The 19393-nt window shown below is 41.2% G+C and overlaps 1 protein-coding gene across 2 annotated transcripts in view; it reads right to left on the reverse strand.

The window, feature by feature from the left end:
- ARHGEF28 (Rho guanine nucleotide exchange factor 28) overlaps window positions 1-19393 on the reverse strand; it is a 305098-nt gene that overhangs the window by 42347 nt on the left and 243358 nt on the right. For both annotated transcript variants that reach the window (XM_078449013.2, XM_060635551.3), the window contains 7 exons: window positions 16468-16590; window positions 15139-15256; window positions 11873-12127; window positions 10239-10315; window positions 5471-5649; window positions 4351-4442; window positions 3043-3225 (listed from right to left, as the gene is read on the reverse strand). In XM_078449013.2, coding sequence (XP_078305139.2) covers window positions 3043-3225; window positions 4351-4442; window positions 5471-5649; window positions 10239-10315; window positions 11873-12127; window positions 15139-15256; window positions 16468-16590 — 1027 coding nt within the window. The remainder of the gene's footprint in view (window positions 1-3042; window positions 3226-4350; window positions 4443-5470; window positions 5650-10238; window positions 10316-11872; window positions 12128-15138; window positions 15257-16467; window positions 16591-19393) is intronic.

A 19393-nucleotide genomic window follows, 5' to 3' on the forward strand; every position in this document is an offset into this window, starting at 1 on the left:
GGTCACTCGAAAGTACTTGTAGCTTTATTTCTAAAATATACCTTGCATTGATCCACTTCCCTCTACTTCCACTGTCAACAGTCCCAACAACCGCCATCAGCTCCTGTAACTGCCTCCCAACCATCTCTGGCAAACGGGTCTCCCTCACTCTGCTCCCCTGCCGGCAGCCAGTAATCTTCTGGAGACGTGTGATCGTGCCACACCCATGATTAAAAGCCACCAGTAACTTCCCATCAAGCGTGGAATAAGATATTTCTTTAACCAGAGCCTACAAACATCTATCTCTGCTCACCCAGGCAACCTCACCTCATCTACTTCCCTGAGTGCTGCCGCCCTGCCTTACTTCTTCCCTTGAACATGCCACGCTCACTCCACACACGAGGGCATTGTGCCCACTCGGTCCTTGCCCAGGAGTGGTTCTCCCCCGTATCTCCAGACAGCTGGCTTCTTCTCACCTTTCCGTTCTCATGTCAAAAAAATCATCCCCTCAAAGAGGTCTTCCCTGGCTTCTCTAACACAGAGCCTTCACCTCACCCCAATCTTATTTTCTTGTGACTTTCTGAAATTACTTTGTTTCCTTAGGTACTGCCTGTCTTCCCCCCAATTAGAAGTTTTTATCGCCCTCTTTTTTTTTTTTTTTATTGAAGTGTAGTTGACAATGTTGTATTAGTTTCAGGTGTGTACCATAGCTAGTCCACAATTCTCTACATTATGCTGCGCTCACCGCAAGGATAGCTATCATCTGTCACCATGAAATACCATGCAATACCACTGATTAGATTCCCTAGGCTCTACCTTTTATCCCTGTGATTTTGTCATTCCGTAACTGGGAGCCCGTACCTAACCAGAAGTTATGAAAGGATTACTTCCATCAGCACCACCAACAAAGCACAGGGTCAAGGCTGAATGAATGAATGGATGAATGAACCCATCAGTTGACCCCTCTTCAGACAACCTCTATGCCCTTCTCATGACGTCGGTTTCCTCATCAAATCAAGATGATAGAATGCCCTGGTTTCTAAATTCTCCTCCAGAGATAATATTCTGAGACCCTGAGCCAGGGCTTGGCAAGCTTTTTCTGCCAAGGAGCACATTTTAAATAGTTTAGGCTTTGTGGGGCATAGGATCTCTGTTGCAGTTATTCATCTTGTTTTCTCTCTCAAACCCATTGTCCCTGTCACCTCCAAACTATTATCCCTCACCCCCAGACCCCTTTTTTCCTTTAGTTTCATGGCATCCGATTATACCACTCACTACCCCTCCTTGTTGTCACTCATCTACAGACTCCTTGAACAATTTAGCACCTGGTGCAAGTTCTCTCCATTTCCCCAATGCCACTCTTGTCAGAATTCTCAGGAATTTCAGTTTTATGAACATAGACCTTCCAATACCTTGGCCTCATGTCTCCTTGACTTTCTCATTTCCCCAGTGATCTCATCCCCCACCCTACCTCGGTCAAACCCCCAGTTATATCCTAGACTTTTTTAAAAATTTTTTTAAATTAGGTTTCTTTATTTTTGAGGCAGAGATAGAGCGCGAGTGGGGGAGGGTCACAGAGACAGAGGGAGACACAGAATCTGAAGCAGGCTCCAGGCTCTGAGCTGTCAGCACAGAGCCCGATGCTGGGGCTCAAACTCACAAACTGTGAGATCATGACATGAGCCGAAGTCGGACGCTCAACCTAATGAGCCACCCCGGTGCTCCTAGACTTTTTTTTTCTTCAATGTTTGTTTATTTTTGACAGAGAGGGAGACAGAAGATCCAAAGCAGACTTCACATTCTCAGTGCAGAGCCCGATGCAGGGCTCGAGTTCAGGAAGCATGAGATTATGACCTGAGCCAAAGTCGGACGCTTAACTGACTGAGCCACCCAGGAACCCTCCGGGGGGCTCCTTTTAAATCACACATCAAGTCAATGTGCTACTCAAACCCTCTAATGCTTCCCATGCCCCTCAGAATGAAATCCAAACTCCTTACTGACCTCCATCTGGTCCCTGTAATCTGAGCGCTAGTTGGCTCTGACTCATCAGCCACTCACCACCCCTCCCTTCACTCTACCTGCACAGTCCTCCTGGCCATTCCTCAGGCTTGGCACTCACCTGCCTTGGAACCTTTGCATCCTCTCTTCTCTGTGTCTGCAACATTCTTTCCCCAGATGTCTACCTGGCTTTTTCACTTCCCTTATGTCTGCTTACATATCACCTTACCAAAGAGGCCTTTCTTGGTCACTTTAACGCAAAGAGAACCTCCCCACTCGATCTCTGTACTCCCTCTCCTGTTCATCTTTTTTTAAAAAAAAAAAAAAAAATAGGGTTCAGACTTTATGACAATCTACCTTGAAGCAACTGTCCTCCACAGTTTCTCAAATAAGACTGCCTCGTTTTTTATTGAAGTATCATTAACACACCACATCACATTAGTTTCAGGTGAACAGTAGAGTGATTCAACAATTCTATACTTTACTCACTGCTAAGCACTGGAAGTGTGTTCTTAATCCCCCCCTCACCTACTTCACCCATTCTGCCACCCATCTCCCTTCTGACAGCCACCAGTTTGTCCTCTGTATTTAAGAGTCTTTTTTTTTTGTCGTTGTTCATTTGTTTCCTAAATTCCACATAGGCGTGAAATCACATGGTATTTGTTTTTCTCTGACTTAGCTTCACTAAGCATTACACCCTTCCGTCCGTCCACACTGCTGCAAGTGGCCAGATCTCATTCCTTTTTACGGCTAAAATTCTATTCTGTATATGTACGCACATATATGTGTCTTCTTTATCCTGTTTATTCTATTGTGTATATGTATGTGTCTTCTTTATCCATTCATCTACCGAGGGGCGCTTTTTTTCCTTCATAGTACTTGACACGACCTGACACATGTATTTTCTTTTACTTCGCTATTTCTGGAGTATGAATTGTAGCACAGTTGAGCCTCTGTCTCATTGCTCTGTGTGCTCGGCACCAAGACCACAGCGCTGGGCACACCCAGAAGGTACTCGAACATTTTCTGAGCCTGTCAAAGCAAATAGTTTTGGAAGCAGCTTACCTTCTTTCAGTGCCGCTGCCACTAATGAGGATGCCTGGGGAGGCTCTCCTGGGTCAGGCTTAATGAGGAGGTGGGGCTCTAGATGGACATCCTCAAGTCCACTCAATTCTCCGAGCTCAGCATAGATATGCAGCTTCTCCTCCAAACATGTGCAAATTTGTTGGTCTTGGTTACTGAGGATTTCTACGAAATGGCATTTAGCACAGAAGGTTGGCAGAGGAATACAACAACTGTATGAAAATCCAAGCTAGAAGAACACGATGTTGCTCGTCAGTATGGTCTCACAGGTCAAGTACAAGTTGTTGAGCGGGACACAACCGGGTTCAAACCCTAACTCTTCCACTTAGTGACTGTAGCTTCCATGGTCTTTCCTGTACATTTATTGCGCTCGGATGCGTGTTCCTTTCCCCTGCCTCTAATTCCAGAAAGACTTGCAAAACTATTCTTTGTTCAGCTTGTTTTCCAATAAGACTAAACACAAAGCTGAGGAATGAAAATCGAGGTGGGGTGGCAGTGTCCATGATGACCGATACCCGCAAGGGAAAACAATGCAAAGCTACTCAGGCTTCAGTCTTGCTTAAGACCACACCTACTGGTTTAGGTTTTGGTTTCTCAACATCCAAGGTCTTTGATAATCTTGGCATGTACCATTTTCCTCTGATGTCAATGTATCACGTGATTCTTACGGTTTAAAGGGACCGCCGTCAGCATCTAATCCAGGGGTCCTCAGTCTGCCTCGGTACCACCTGGGCAGAATTTAAAATCCATCCACAACCACCTCCCATAGAGCCCAAGGGAAACAGGTGAGGGTAGGGCCCAGGCATCAGAATTTTTACAAAACTCCCAGAGTAATTCTGATGTCTAGCCAGAGATGGGAATCACTGAGCTAATCTAATTTCCTCAATTCAAAGACGTGGAAACTGATGACCAGAGTTAATGGGTTCCTTGCCCAGAGTCACACAAGTGTGACCTTCCAGTGCTGGGACCTAAAATTACAGCACCAGACGATGACCCCAGGGCGCATCTGTACCAAAACTGCCCTGCCCACAGTTACTGTTTCGTACATGTTACGTGGATAATTATTTCTGAAAATTTGTTATAGATTTTTAAATCACTAAGGAGGAAGGAAAGAGACGGTCCTCTTGTTTGAACACTCCTGAAACCCATTTTTTGTTCTCAAAAGTGATGGGTGGACCTCAGGTTCACGGAATTCATGCTTTAATCATAACCCCCATTCGTGACACCTGGCCTTGCCCAACACCCAAGGAGAACACCACGGCCAGGGAGTCAGAGATGTGTGCACAGTACCTTGACATTGCTGAATTCTGGCCACTCTTGCTTCAGCTTTCCGCCTCTCCTCATCAGATTCACTTGTCCTTCCCCCTTCTTCTTCTGGGCAACTTTAAAAGACAATAGTTAAGACAGACCACTGAAAACCAAATTCAAGTATCTTTCGGTTCATTAGTAAGACATGGGGACTTGAAGGTGGCATTATTCAGAGAAGAAAAATTCAGCATAAAGAGAATTCTTCGTGCCCTCTAGCTGAGATACTTGGTTTTCTTGCGTATATAAAAGACCTAGCACGTACGACATAGCTCTCCAAGTCAGCAGTACAGGATGACTCGAATATTCCAACAAACACACATACACAAATGCACTCATGTGCTCACACCTCTATGCCCCACACTATCAACACTAGCATTAGGTCCGACTAAAATAGTAAGTTTTGCTTTCTACTACATTTGGGTACTTCGCAATGGGACAGAGTAGAGGGAGTTGGAGGGGACAGAGGTAGGGTGCCAGCTTGAGTATGGTGCAGTGGAGGTGGAGGAATTTTATAAAACATCACTCAAAACAGATTAATCAAATCACCATTAAGGATGATCATCCTCACCCCCTCCAGTTTATAAAAACACTAGTAATGACAAGGAAATTGACTTTGAACACTTAGATCGACCAATCTAAAAATGTTTATTGAATGATTCTTCAGAATTAGGCACACACAAAAACAAAAAGCATGGCCCCTGCCCTCGAGGAGCTTCCAATCTAATACACATATATACACGAAAAAGGTAGCGGCTACAAGGCAATATACGACAGGCACCAAGTAAATGCTGTAGAGAGCAGGTGTTAAAGAATTCCGGGTAAGGAAGAGACCACTGGAACTGAAGGTCTTCACGAAGGAGGGAAGCCATGAGCTGCACCAGAGATGAGCAGGATTCACACAGGCGGAGGGGAGGTAGGGCTTTACATGCAGGGAGGCGCAGAGAACAAAGCTGCAGATGAGGGGCTATCACAGGCAGGGGCGGGGGCAGGGAGCAGACCAGTCCGGCTGAGGCAAAGTGTTCATGCAGAGGAAACATGGTTAGAATACTTTCCCCAAGTGGACGAGTCCATCCCCTGGCATATGGACAGAAGGAAAGGTTACCTTTCTACTGCCTGTTGGATTCGTCTCATCCAGTTATTCCGTTCCTCCTTGGAGTTGGTATGAATTTCATACATCTCAGGACCGGCAGATGAAGCACTGATTAGAAACATTCCTCTTTCCTCATTAGCAACTTCTCTAGCAATAAGCTTCTGAAGGGAAATAACTGATGGCTTCTGATCCTACATGAGATAGGAAGAGGTACAGGTGAAACAGCAACCCACCAAAACTAAGGGTCTCACCAAACACATGAGCCGAAGAAAGCACGAGTGTTAGGCAAATGAGTTCACTTCAACCTTTCAGAAGCTCTGTGGAAGCTGCTCAGATCTCCAATGGCAAGGGTGTGCTGAAGAGAGGATGGGAAGAAAAGGATAAAGGGGAATGTTCGTCCTTAAGAATGGGTGGCGTCAGAGGACACCCTTTTAAAATGCAGAATGATCCGAGCGCTAAGACTATCAAAATGCCACAGTCAGGGATTGAGGGATTTTTCTAGAAGGGCGTGGGACAGAAAATAGCTTATCAAATATCACAAGGAGATGAGAGAGGGTGGACCACCTAAGAGTCCACTGGATTTAGCAGTATTTAGGGTGGTCCTTGAAAGTGACAGTGGGAAGGAGGAAGCCCGACCTCAGACTCCCTGAGTATAAGCAGGGTCTTCTGCTGTCGAAGTACAGAGCATACCAACTCAACTTCTGTAGTGTGCCCTGCCATTGTCTCTTCCTCCCACCAACAACGGGAGCCACCGGCAGGCAGGAACGAGTCTGATTCATACTTATACGCCTAGTACATTGTTTGGCATGGTGCAGGCTTTCAATAACTGTCTGCAGAACTGGACTTAGCTGAAGAGGAAGAAAGGCTAAAATTTGGCATATAAGCCATGATGAAACCACCTCTTCTACCAACATTTATTATGATCTTTCGATGTCCCATTGCTAAGCCCTGGGGATTCAATGATGAGTAAGAGAATAATAACTAACCTGGGAAAGGAACCGTAGCTGAAAGAATAACCAAAAAATAAATAAATAAATGCCTGCAGGAGATAAACAGTTTTGGGGGGGAAGTATGAAGAATCTTCTATGGCTTGCGGCTTCCACCACTGTTCAGAGTTGGTAGCAGAACGTGGTTTGGCTTCTCCTTCATGGAATGAACAACATCTTTACCGAGAACATGCCACTATATCTCTCATGGCCGACTCCTTAGTGCCAACCTGTCTGCTCTCCCAGCATCACACAGCTATACCACATCTAAAGTTGTGTGCAAGGGCGTGCCCACAGTATCTCTTCATCTCATTCTAATTTTCCCCAAATGTTTATTTATTTATTTTGAGAGAAAGAGAAAGAACACACATAGTAGGGGAGAGGGAGAAAGAAACAGAGATAGAGAGAGAAACAGGGGTGGGGCGGGGAGAATTCCAAGCAGGCTCCACGCTGTCACCACAGAGCCCAGTGCAGGTCTTAGTCTCATGAACCGTGAGATCATGACCTGAGCCAAATTAAGAGCTGGATGCTTAGCTGACTGAGCCACCAGGTGCCCCCCATTCTTCTTAGAGCAGCAAAAAAACAAAAACAAAAACAAAAACCAACAACTTTTTGAATACTGCCCTCTCTAATTAGGGAGAGTGCCTGAACACTGATAATATCCTTCGTTAAATAATGGAAATACGACCAAAGACCTTATTTGCTTTCCTTCCTTCAATGCACGGGGTTAGGTTCCTCAGCTTTCAAGGTAAATGGCCTCTGCATATAAAAGGCAGAGTAGGTTTCAATAGCAGAAGACATTAGCAAGAATGAAATTATCTGAACCAATTGGTTAGCATTGCATAAGGAGGGGAGGTGGTAAGGTCAGGTAATTTTAAAATGAAAAATAGGTAAGCAGGTAGAAAGTACCATTAACTGAATGACCCATCAGACCAGGAAGCATCGTTATTTGTATTAATCACACATGAACACTAGAGATGATTGAGAATTCAAATTAAATCTCTAGGAATGGAAGTAACAGGTCTGCCTTAGAGAGAGATGTTAAAAATAGGTGATGCCAATTCCTAACCCAGCCTGCAGAAATGTTCTGTTTGTGCCTCAGCATTTTAAAACCACATTTTAAATAGTTGCCAACTTTTAAAATCTGAGGGATTCCTCATGTTTTAAACCTGCAGATTTGTGGGTTCTTGGAAAAAGCAGACTGGCAATCCTGGGCTCATGGATTCATTTAAACACACTGATTCATTTAAACACCTCTGTGACACAGGTCATGTTCTCACCAGTTCACTACAGTCTCTACCACTTGCTATGGGATCCTTGATCCCAAGCCCCCTCTCAGTTTACACCTGGGTGTTGCCTGCCAATCCCCGCAGGCAGGGCGATCGCCTCTGCCACAAAGAAAGAGGAAAAGGAGCTGCTACATTTAGCCCTGGTATCACACCCCCTCCATGTGTGATTCCATGAAGTGTCTGATTCCACAAGTAATTCCCTTCGAAATCCCACTGTGGTAACAAGATCTTAACGTTGCTGCCTATTTTAAAGTTGCACATTACCATGCTCACTTTGTATTTTTAATTGCTCATTTTGAAATTACCTTCTTTAATATTCAAGAGATCCTCCTAGACTCAGTACTCAGTCATCTAGGATTTAACGAACATCTCTATGTTTTCCTATTCATTTCATAGATTTAGGCCCTACTCCCATTTCCAGCTGAGTCCTCTTTAAAAACAAAATTTCTTCTAGGGACACTACTCCATTCTTTTGCTATTTTCAGCTACTTATCATCTGGCCATTTCCAAATTCATCATGTCTTTTGTAACATGTAGCAAGTGAAGCATTTACTAAAGAAGTTTTTCTAGCAGTACAAAGAGCAGAGAAACTCACCCACAGGTATTAGCAGGAAGCTAGCTTCTTATAATACCAAGGTGAGAACTAGGAAATCCAGACATTTGTATAACCTTAGCTAATACAGCAATTCCCTCAAGGTGTTAGCCAGAAGATATTTAAGACACAAGGGCTATGTCAACTAAATGTGTATGATGCAACTCAAAAGTGTATGTTGTAACAGCACAGTGCCCTTGACCGCTTACACATAATGCCTTCTCTTATGCTGACATTGACAAGGGAAAGCCGCTATGTGTCAGGCTAGCATCTCCGTGAAACAGCATCGGTATCATCTTACTGTTGTCTGTAGTCAAACACCTTCTACCAAAAGGGGCGAAGGTGTGGCTGCCTTCATTCTGGATTTGGTGGACTTTATTCCTAACATCCCACTTAATGGCAAATGTGGTCTAAAGCTGGCACAGCTAACTCTTCAAGAGGTCGCACAGGAGGGACAAATCCACAGTTCAAGTCCTACTATCAGGTGAGAATCACAACTTGATCTGAATCTATATGCTATGTTGTCCTAGAAAAGAAGAGGGTTATCTTTATGCTGCATCTAAGCTTTGACCTGTCGGCAGGTCATTTGGCCTGTATGGACACTGCTAATATCCTTCGTTAAATAATGGAAATACGACCAAAGACCTTATTTGCTTTTATTCCTTCAATGCACGGGGTTAGGTTCTCTTATGATCTGCTTCTCTTTCAGCTCTTTAGTTTTGAACAACTTTTGTTTCTATAAAGGTGTAGAATGAATTTTTCTCTTCTACCATGGTCCTCACCTCCCATAGGACAAGCCAAATGGTTTCACCTTCCCACTTACTTTCTCTCTGTTCAGAGCACCCCAAATAATAGCATAGAGAGGTTGCTACACAAATCAGTAGGTTGTCATGAAATCTGCAATATATACAGTTCAAATGCATCAGGGCCATGGGGACTTGCTTAAGATCTCTTGCTATTTTCTGCAGTAGCTTTGTGAAACAATCTCTGACCTTTATACAACTTGGCCTCAGGGTGCCGATGAGAGCAATGTGCCAAACAGGGGGAAGGAGGCTATTGGGCCAAGGTGACAAGCACAAATGGGTAGGTGAGGCATTCCACCAGCCTCTTCCTCCACCAAATCCACCACTGACTGAGCAGGCAGGCTTCTTTGTTTTCTCTGAACCGCCTAACAGAAACTTCACTAAGCCTTGAATTTGCTAAAACCGGTTAGAATTGATGATATCTACGAGTAGTACCCAAATGTCCTATTCGTCAATGGGTGATAAATATGAACCATTTTAGAGAGCCACCATTACAATGCCCACACCAGTACTGCATCTGGATTCTTTCCTTTAACAGGGCCTGATGCTCCTTAATGCTGACAGAGTTAATTGAGGACATCTTTCTTCTTAAAGGGACTCATTCGGACCACAAGATGCTGCATAAAAAATGTTATAAAATACTGGTTTTACTTTTAGTCTAACTCTGTGCCAGCAATGAAATTAATATAACACACTATAAAGATTAATGTTGTCTGAATAATCGTAGTAATTGGTGGTCATTATAGTAGAAACAATGAAGAAGCTTCTTTAAAGTTTAGATATCACAATGGTGTTCTCTTGTTTGGCAGGAGGAACATCATGACAGTTATGAAGTGGGATGGCAACGGGTACAGTAGGGACCGACCAATGGAAACAGAACAAGAGTCCAGAAGAAACCCACCATTCCCAGCATTAACATTTGAGTGGCTGGGAAGGCATGGTGGGGAAGATCTGGAAGAAATGCCAAGATAGCCAGATGATAGAGGGTCACCTGAGGGGCTAAGGATAGTGCCTGTCCACCAACCAGCACCAAAGTACTTGAATACTTTTACATTTGTTTAATAAGTGAATCAACCATTTAAAATATGCATCACACGGCCATATACTTACAACAGCTGCAAAGATGTATTTCTGGTCTTTTTCTTGTAAAAAGAGCAGCACATCAGTTAGGAGGAGAGCCAGGGTATCTTCAAAGGAAAGATATTACTAGTATTAATGAAGCTAACCACAGTTCAAATGCCTTTATCAAATACTCTTATTTCATGGTTGAAACTTAAATAAACTTATTAAAAATAGACTAACATTTAGTCTAAGTATGGAACTTCTATAAAAATGCCTGTATTAGGGTAGCCAAAGATGAACTTTACAGACAACTTAGATTAGCTGTGTTTATGCATGCAGGTCTGTATCACTATAGGCAGAGCTAAATCTCCAGCAAAATGTAATACTGTAGTATTCGGATGGGAAAAAAAATATCCAATAAACAAAAGTTCTAATAGAATGGAGCAAGTGGTTACCTTTAGAAAAAGAAGCTTAACTATAACTGTTGGAGCGCAGTTTCTGCCTTGAATTAGGTATACAAGTCTGCTGTCTTGCTCCATCTAGACCTGAGCGAGTTTGTGATCTTCTATTTCCACAAATTGTTCACGGCAACTCATCTTCTCTAGCCTACTCAACATCCTAACAGAGTTATCCAACTGCTGATTCAGGGAAATGACCAAGAGCAAAGGACTTGCTGCAACGTGATCTACAGACTGGTTAATGTTTTCGTTTGGTTAATGTTCAAATTGTGGTTAATGTGTGGTTGCAACATTGTGGACCAACAAATCCCATCTCAGTCGTTAGATGCAAACACCATGAAAACCTGATAATCCTCCCAAGGGTTACCTTTGAGTAACTAGACCCTTTGAATAACTTCTTCCTCTTCTTACCTGAGCAAGTTACTAAGATATACTAAAAACAGGGATAACAGACCAGTGGTTCCTAACCCTGGCTGCACAGCAGACTCACCTGGGAGCATTTAAGCACCCCTACACTTGGACTTCATCCCCAGACCGATAAAATCAGAATCTCTGGGAGAAGACTCGAACATCAGTAATTTTTTTTAAGCTCCCAAGGCGATTCTATCACATGCGATCAGGGTGGAGCCAGCCTGCATCAGGCAAGATGGTACCTACAGAATCAGACCTTCAGAATCTGAATAAGCGGTTTTAGAGTCTAACTAGATTAATAGGGTCAGATTAATGCCAGTAAATGGCAAACAGAAGCACTGAGGAAGAGTTTGCACCACTGCCAGCATGGGTATTTCTGCATCTTTTTACTCAGTAAGAAAGATGACATTCAGAGCTCATGTTTCCCCTCGATGGCATGACAGCCCCTGGCTGGCCTGGTGCACAGACGCTAAATGTACAGGCATATTGCCTCGTTTTCAACACACTGCATGTGCCTGACGACTATTTCCATGCCAGCCATTAGCAGGATTCTCAGTGCCTTTGATTCAAACGTTCCAAACTGCAAATTCATAAAATATTTATGAAGGCTTTTGCCTGGGGCACCACACGCCCCCCAAAGATTCGTGGTATTTGCCTAGTGAAGGTGACGACCGGATCCCACAGGGATCCTTCCACGTCCCAGGGGGCCTGTGTGCATCTGCCACCTCGGGACCACTTTTCCTTTTGAAAACATGTCCTGTTACATGAGTAACATGTGAAAGAAGAAAAACAGGTCTGCTGGAGCCCCAATACCTTTGAAACGACCTGTGGCAGTTTTCCAGTAAACAAGGCCATCATATAACAGAGTCCTTTCTTTACTTATCAGTGCTTGTTTCCTAAACACGTGGCCATTTTTGAGCTTTGTGTAGGTTTTGTTTTCGATCTTATTCAAGATCTCAAGCCATTTTTGGTTTTTCTCATACTCGCTGACTTTTAAATCCACAGCGGCAATCATGTCTTTAATTAAGCACAGAGCTTTGCACAAGTCTTTATGTTCTTCACTTCTTTCTGCATGGGAAAAAGAAAGAACACTATAAAATTAGCCATTGTGCTGAGGAAGACAGTTTTTTGTGTGTTAAATGCAATTAAAATCATACAAGTGGCAAAAATCACACGATGAAAACACTGGATTAAGTTCAGATGCTTTATTATCAGTCTGTACCCTTCCTCCCAAAAAGAACTGTTAAACGATGTACTTATCAGATGTGCTTAACCTGAAACACTGTAAGATGTCTGAGTTCTAGAGACTGCTATGACCTTCCCCAAGAACACTGAATGTGTTAGATACTCACCTTGGCTTTCTTTCCACCTTTCCAGGCACAGGTAATCAAATAACCCCTTCACCGAATCCCTTACAATTTAACCAGGCTGCAGGCCCAAATTAGAATCCTTTCAAGACAGAGTGATTTCAACAACAAGGTGATTTGAACAGGCCCCAGACTCATTTGCCTTCCTGGATCCCTCCCCCTCCATAAAAAATATTCTATATTATATTTTAGAACTGCATTAGCATCAAGATGCATGTATTAATAAAATATATTTTAACACTTTCAACCTAAAAAAATGGCATAAAAACACTGTGCTTAGTGGGTCGAAGTTAGTAGGTCAGTCACAGTAATCATCGATTCCAGTTGTTATTCTTTGAAACACTGGCCATCTGCTCTTATCTCTAAGTTATCTTATGAAAAAACTCTGGAGGAGTTTCTGGAACAGGATCCTAGGACTCCAGATGAAACTGGATTTAACAATTTTCTTATTTGATGACAAAGAACACCCGGTTAATGTTTATTGAGGTCAGTAGAACTGAAAGTTTCAGGAGGTCAGAAGGTGCTGGAAGGAGAGAAGGAAAACTGGCTGAGAGCATGAAAGCCTAGAAAGAACAGAAATAAACACACAGAAATAGCAGTCACATGAGAGGAGAACAAGTCCTCAAACAGTCTAAACGTTTCCAGGTTCTAAATGTCCTAGATACACCAAGGATTTTTTTTTTTTTTTTTTTTTTTTTTTTTTTTTTTTTTTTTTTTCAGAAAACCAACCAACAGATCCTGACAGGGCTCCTCAACAAGGAAGATACTTTCTTTCTCACTGTCTGAAAGTATCTTCTTTCCTACACTTACCAACCACTAAGCAGCCCCTCCCCCTCAAAATATGCTTCTCTCTAAAGAACCTATTTTATAAATATGAAAGGTGAGTAAAGAAACGCAAGGTGGAGTTATAAGGTAACATGTAAGGCCAAGAAAAGGCTCAGTCATTTGACGAGGAGGGACAAATTCCTGTCCTGTAATGGCGGGCTACATGAAATGAAGCAGCATGGGCCTCTCTTGGAGTCTTGTCAGAATGATTCCTTGGGCTTCACCTCAGACCTAACTGAAGCAGAATGTGCGCGCAAACAAGATATGCAGGAAAGGACTCTGCCGAATGAAGTATGAGAAGCACAGCCATAATAGAGCCACATGAACCAACGTTCCCAGAAGCCAGAGAGAGGATGGACCACTGGGGGGTCTGACCTAAGGAAGCAGTGTCCATTCAGTCACTATGACGGCTATACCTGAAGAGCCATAAGTCACACTCATCATTTCTGACACACAGTAGGTAATGACTGTTAATCACTCTACCAAGAACTTGGCACGGGGTGATTCTTGGAGTAGTGATAGCTGACCTAACACAATCTGACAGATTTTAGTGTCTGACACACCGTATTAAAACTTTACACTTCATACGAACATCATACCAATGGAAAGCCTCAGGTGTGTTTTCATTATTTTTGCTGAGAACAACATTTATGAGGCTTTTCTCTTCACACTGTTCTTGTATTTCCCTTTACGTTAAATTACACGGAGTGGTAAAAATGGGATCAAGGAATAGCTGCCCCCATTCCAGCGTGAACTTAGTCCTTAACATGACCAAAAAAAAAGGGAACACTAACTCATGCTTTTCTACTCACCTAGACTGCTTCCCCCCCCACTGCCCCAAAAGGATGTTAGACGTTCACATTTTTAGACAGGGTACTTAAGATCTCATTACGGTTTTCATCAGCAACAAGTCCATCAATCATAACTAAGGTAATAAAAACAGCTTCCACTCTGTTTACACCAGGCTCTGCACTGGGCATTTTATGCAACCATCTCATTTAACCATCACAACAATTCCCTAAGGATTATAAGTCTCACTTGGTAGTGGAGAAAAACGAGGCTCATTTAACAAACATGCCCAACTAATGACCTGCTAAACCAAGTATATTCAATGGCAATGCAAGTTTACATAATTCCAAACCCCAGTGTTAGTTAACCTACAATGCTACCATCCAAAGAATAATTTACTCAAGATCAATAAGCTAGCTTGAAGAACAGGAATTTTTATGTACTCATCCATTGCTCTGGTATGTTTGTATTTATTGATAACCTATTCTGTACCAGTCACAACACTAGCGTTGAAGAAGGTGCTAGAAGGAGAGGAGAAAAGAACCAGATAGACACAATCCTTCCAGATGCCTTAAGGAGCTTATGGCCCAGCCATATACATTATTAGCCTCTTAAAGGATGCCCAGATGTTACCCCCTGGGACGTGATGATTTGACAGGGTGGGGAAGAAAAGAAAAAAAAGCTCCCTCATGAATTGTTCTCATTCTAATAATTCACTGCTTGGAAGGCTTGACATTTGGTGATAGGATCAATGGCATATGGCTCATCAGACTTACTGGTAAGCGAAGAGGAAGAGGAGGAAGGAAAGGTATTATGAAGATGTGGATGTAGGGAAATTGAAGAAGGGATAGGCAGAGTTGAAGTATGAAGAATGCTGCGTAGCTCGGGCTGCTTGGAGAAATTCAGAAGATTGCCCAGGCTACATTATAAAAGATAACTTCTCAAAATGGACCCAAAACTCAAGGCTCTACAAGTTTTTCCCTAACAAACAGGTTTCATGAATCACAGGCCACAAGCATTTATATCCTTTGGCAATACCTCAGCTATGTTTAAAATTAATGCAAGAGGCAAATGTTTACCCTGGAACTTATTACTCACCCTTTGTGTACTGCAAAATCCTTTCCACCAGGACAGGGTATTTTGTGATACGCTGAGTGACTAGCAGAATGCATTCTGGGATTCCTCGGCGTCGCGCCAAAAGGTTACTATTTCGAAGCTTAAAAATATATATGTATACGTTTTTATATACACAAACTATTTTCTTTTTAGGACTGAGTGTAATAAAACCAAGAATCTGCAACTGTATCATTTTATTCAGATACAGTGTAATATGTATGATCATTCATTAAAACTTGATTAATTGCCACTAAATCATATACTTTGTCATTAATTTCAATAACCTAGTTCTTCAAGCTTAAGGAGTTTCAAGTTACTGTGATGTATTTGTAGTTAATTCCAAAATTAAGCACATGCCAGTAAGTATTAAGATTTATGAAGAGTAAAAGTTCTGGAAAATATTCACAAGTCAAAGTCACATTTTGAGTGTGAGTTTACAGTTAAATATTTGTTTTTCTAAACAATCATCCTCTACATTGGTTATTATTCATCATGGCACTTACAGTTCCCTCTAATCAGGGCAACTTTTTTCCTAAAAATGTTACACTGTTAAGTTTTCAAGTTCTCAAAACAAATGTGCAGTGGGGCAGGGGAGGGGGGAAAGGGGGAGAATCTGGTAGCATTCCTAAAATGGTAGAAAAAATGCAGAATCCATGGAACTCTAAAGGACAAATTTCTTCAACAAATTGGACACCAAAAAATTAATAAATAAGGGGATGGGGAACATTCAAATTAAAACAGATTTAAAAGCTACAATTCCGATACACAATATGTCAACTTTAATCAGATTCTCACTTAAGCAATCCAATTTCATGAGATTCTTAGGGAATCTGACCAGCTGTCTGAAGATATTAAAGAATAATTGTTAACCTATTAGCTGTGATAGTACCATTGTAATTTTTAAAAGATGCATTGTTTAGAGATACATATTACATACATGTGAAATTATATGATGTTCTGGATTTACTTCAAATTAATCCAGTAGGAGTGGGGTGGATTCTATATTTTTACTAAGGTTCTTCTGATTTATAACTTGTCAGGACAGGAAATAGCTTCCCAGGATATCACAAAGGTGGTCAGAAGCTTGGAGGACACATTACAAATATAAAATACAAAAGGAAATGTTTTGGGAGAAATATTTCACAAAGACCGAAAAACAGACCTTCCACCTTTGCCACAAACCTATCACTTTCTTCTCTTTCCCCTGAAAAACAGCATCTAGATGTGAAACTTGTTAAGGTCATATAACAAGCAAGCATCAACTACTTCCCATGCTGGTTTTCCACTTTGTAACAGCTTTAAAATACTTGCCTTAATAAAATTCTGAAACTTTTTATTTTGTTGGAGTTCTTTAAAGAGGCTAACGGCTTCTTTGTGATGGCTACAGAATTCTCCATATACTTTCTTCATTTTATTTGCATTTTCTTCTGAAAACTGAGAAGAGTAACATTTCAGTGATGGTTTACAAATTTAATTAGTTATAAACACTAAAAAGAACATGCAATTTTCAAGTATTTCAATATATTCTTGGCAAATAAAGAATATGAAATTTCTGAACACAGTCCCTTCTTTTCCCCACTTTTTACATTAAACTAAAACAAAGTTGTCAAGAGGTAAGGGGAAGACACCAATCTACCATGGTTTTATTGTTTTAAACATTTGTCATTTTTATTCTTTTTGAGCTGTTTGTGCAACTTTATCATTTGAACCTATTGTTGTTGGGGTTTTTTTGGTTTTGTTTTGTTTTTTGTTTTTTACTTTTCTAGGCTGAAGAAACGCTATGTGGGGCACCTGGGTCGCTCAGTCGGTTAAGGTCCAACTTCAGCTCAGGTCATGATCTCATGGCTCGTGGGTTCGAGCCCCGCGTTGGGCTCTGTGCTGACGGTTCAGAACCTGGAGCCTGCTCCGGATTCTGTGTCTCCCTCTCTCTCTGCCCCTCCCCTGCTCATGCTTGCTCACTCTCTCTCTTCAAAAATAAACAAATATTTTAAAAATAAAAAAAAATAAAAAAAAAAAAAAAGAAAAGCTATGTGGCAATATTTGCCTCAAGAAGGTTTGACCTCTCGCAGGTTGACATTGACATAGGCGAACTGATCATGTCCATGGATTCAGTCCTCAGTTGGGAATTTGATTTTTGTCAGCACATCACAAATGGGTCCAGAGGCAGGTAAAAGGGAAAGATGAATAATCAGAACGCCAATTTATTAACTGATGGACCAAAGTAGAGATGTGGGCTGGATATTTCAATAAGCTTAATTTGTGGAAACATCTCTGGAGAAAAATCTACATGGTAACCATATTAGAATCATAAGGGAACAAACTGAATTACCTGAATGCCAGTGTTTCAGACTTTGACACATTCAGGATTATAGCAACAGAAACCAGAAAACACCTCACTCCCTAACCCCAGGAAAGCACTTCAAATTTACATCACCATCTCTGATGTCTTCATCTTTGCTTATAGTTTTATCTGTGCTTGAGGCCAGTATCTCAAGAGATCTTTAAATTAACTACAATTGCTCAAAATAAATAAATAAATAAATAAATAAATAAATAAATAAATAAATAAAACTTAAGTACAAATCTAACAAGATACATACAGGCCTCATATGCTGAAAACTATACAGTGCTAGTAAAAAAAAAAAAAAATGAAAGAAGATGTAAATCAATGGAGGGAGAGAGATACCATATTCATAGACTGGGAGCCTCAAGATAGTAAAGACATCATTTTTCCCAAATTGATATACAAGTTTAATGCAATCCTCGTTAGAATCCCAGCAAGTTTTTAAATACAGACAAGGTTATTCTAGAATTTATAGAAAAAAATAGAATAGCTAAAAACAATTTTGAAAAAGAATTAAGTAGAAGGACTCAGTCCACCCAATTTCAAGATTGATTATATAGCTACAATAATTAAGACTATGTGAAATAATGGACACATAGATCAGTGGAACAGAATAGGAACCCAAAATGCCCAATGGAATTTTGACAGGGGAGCAAAGGCAATTCAATGAAGGAAGGATGGCTCTTCTAACAAAGGGGGAAAAGCACTGGGGGAAATGGACATCCAGAGACTAAAAACAAGAAGTGAATCTTGACCTGTGTCTCATATTCTAAACAAAAATTAACTCAAAATGGACTACAGACTTAAATGTAAAACATAAAACTGTAAAACTTTTAGAAAAAAAAATGGGAGAAAATCTTTTGAGATCTCAGTCTAGACAAAAAGTTCTTAGATTTGACACCAAAAGCATGACCCTTACAAGGAAAAACCAAAATAATGGACTTCATCAAACTCAGAAAATGAGAAAATAAGTTACAGACTTAATGTCTGCAAATCACATACCTGACAGATGACTAGCACCTAGACTACATTAAGAAACTGCAATATTCTATAGTAAGAAAACAAACAATCCCATTAGAAAATGGGCAAAAGACAGGAGCCAACCTTTCATCAAAGAGGATATACACAGGGCAGATAAGGACATGAAAGATGTTTAACATCATCAGCTATGGGGGAATTTTAACTTAAACCACGATGACTTATCATTACATATCTTTCAGGATAGGTAAAATTAAAAAAAAATAGTAACACCACCAAGTACTAGTGAGAATGCAGAAAAACTGGATTATTGTACATTGTTTACAGGGATGTACAATAATACAATCACTCTGGAAAACAGTTGGCAGTTTCTTACAAAATTAAGCATGCAACCACCCTGCAAGTCATGAATTGAGACCCCAGACATTTATCCCAGAGAACTGAAAAACTTAAGTTTGCACACAAATCTGTACATGAATGTTTAAAACAACTTTACTTCTGGGGCACCTGGGTGGCTCAGACAGGTAAGCGTCCAACTCTTGATTTCGGCTCAGGTCAAGATCTCACAGTTCACGAGTTTGAGCCCTGCATCGGGCTCTGCCCTGAGAGCTCGGGGCCTGCTTGGAATTCTCTCTCACCTCTCTCTGTTACCCTCCCCTGCTCACAGTTACTCTTTCTCTCTCTCAAAATAAATAAACATTAAAAAAAAATTTTTTTTAAACCAGCTTTACTTCTAATAGCCAAGGACTAGAAATAGCAAGATGTCCTTCTACAAGTGAGTGATTAAACACACGTGGTATTTCCATACCACAGACTACTACTCAACAATAAAAAGGAATTAACTACTGAACTACCCAACCACCTAGATGATTCTTTTTTAATTGGCTGAAAGAAGCCAATCCAAGGGAGATTACA

The sequence above is a fragment of the Panthera onca genome, chromosome A1 (assembly GCF_046562875.1).
Source record: "Panthera onca isolate mPanOnc1 chromosome A1, mPanOnc1 haplotype 2, whole genome shotgun sequence".
Classification (NCBI taxonomy): Eukaryota; Metazoa; Chordata; class Mammalia; order Carnivora; family Felidae; genus Panthera; species Panthera onca.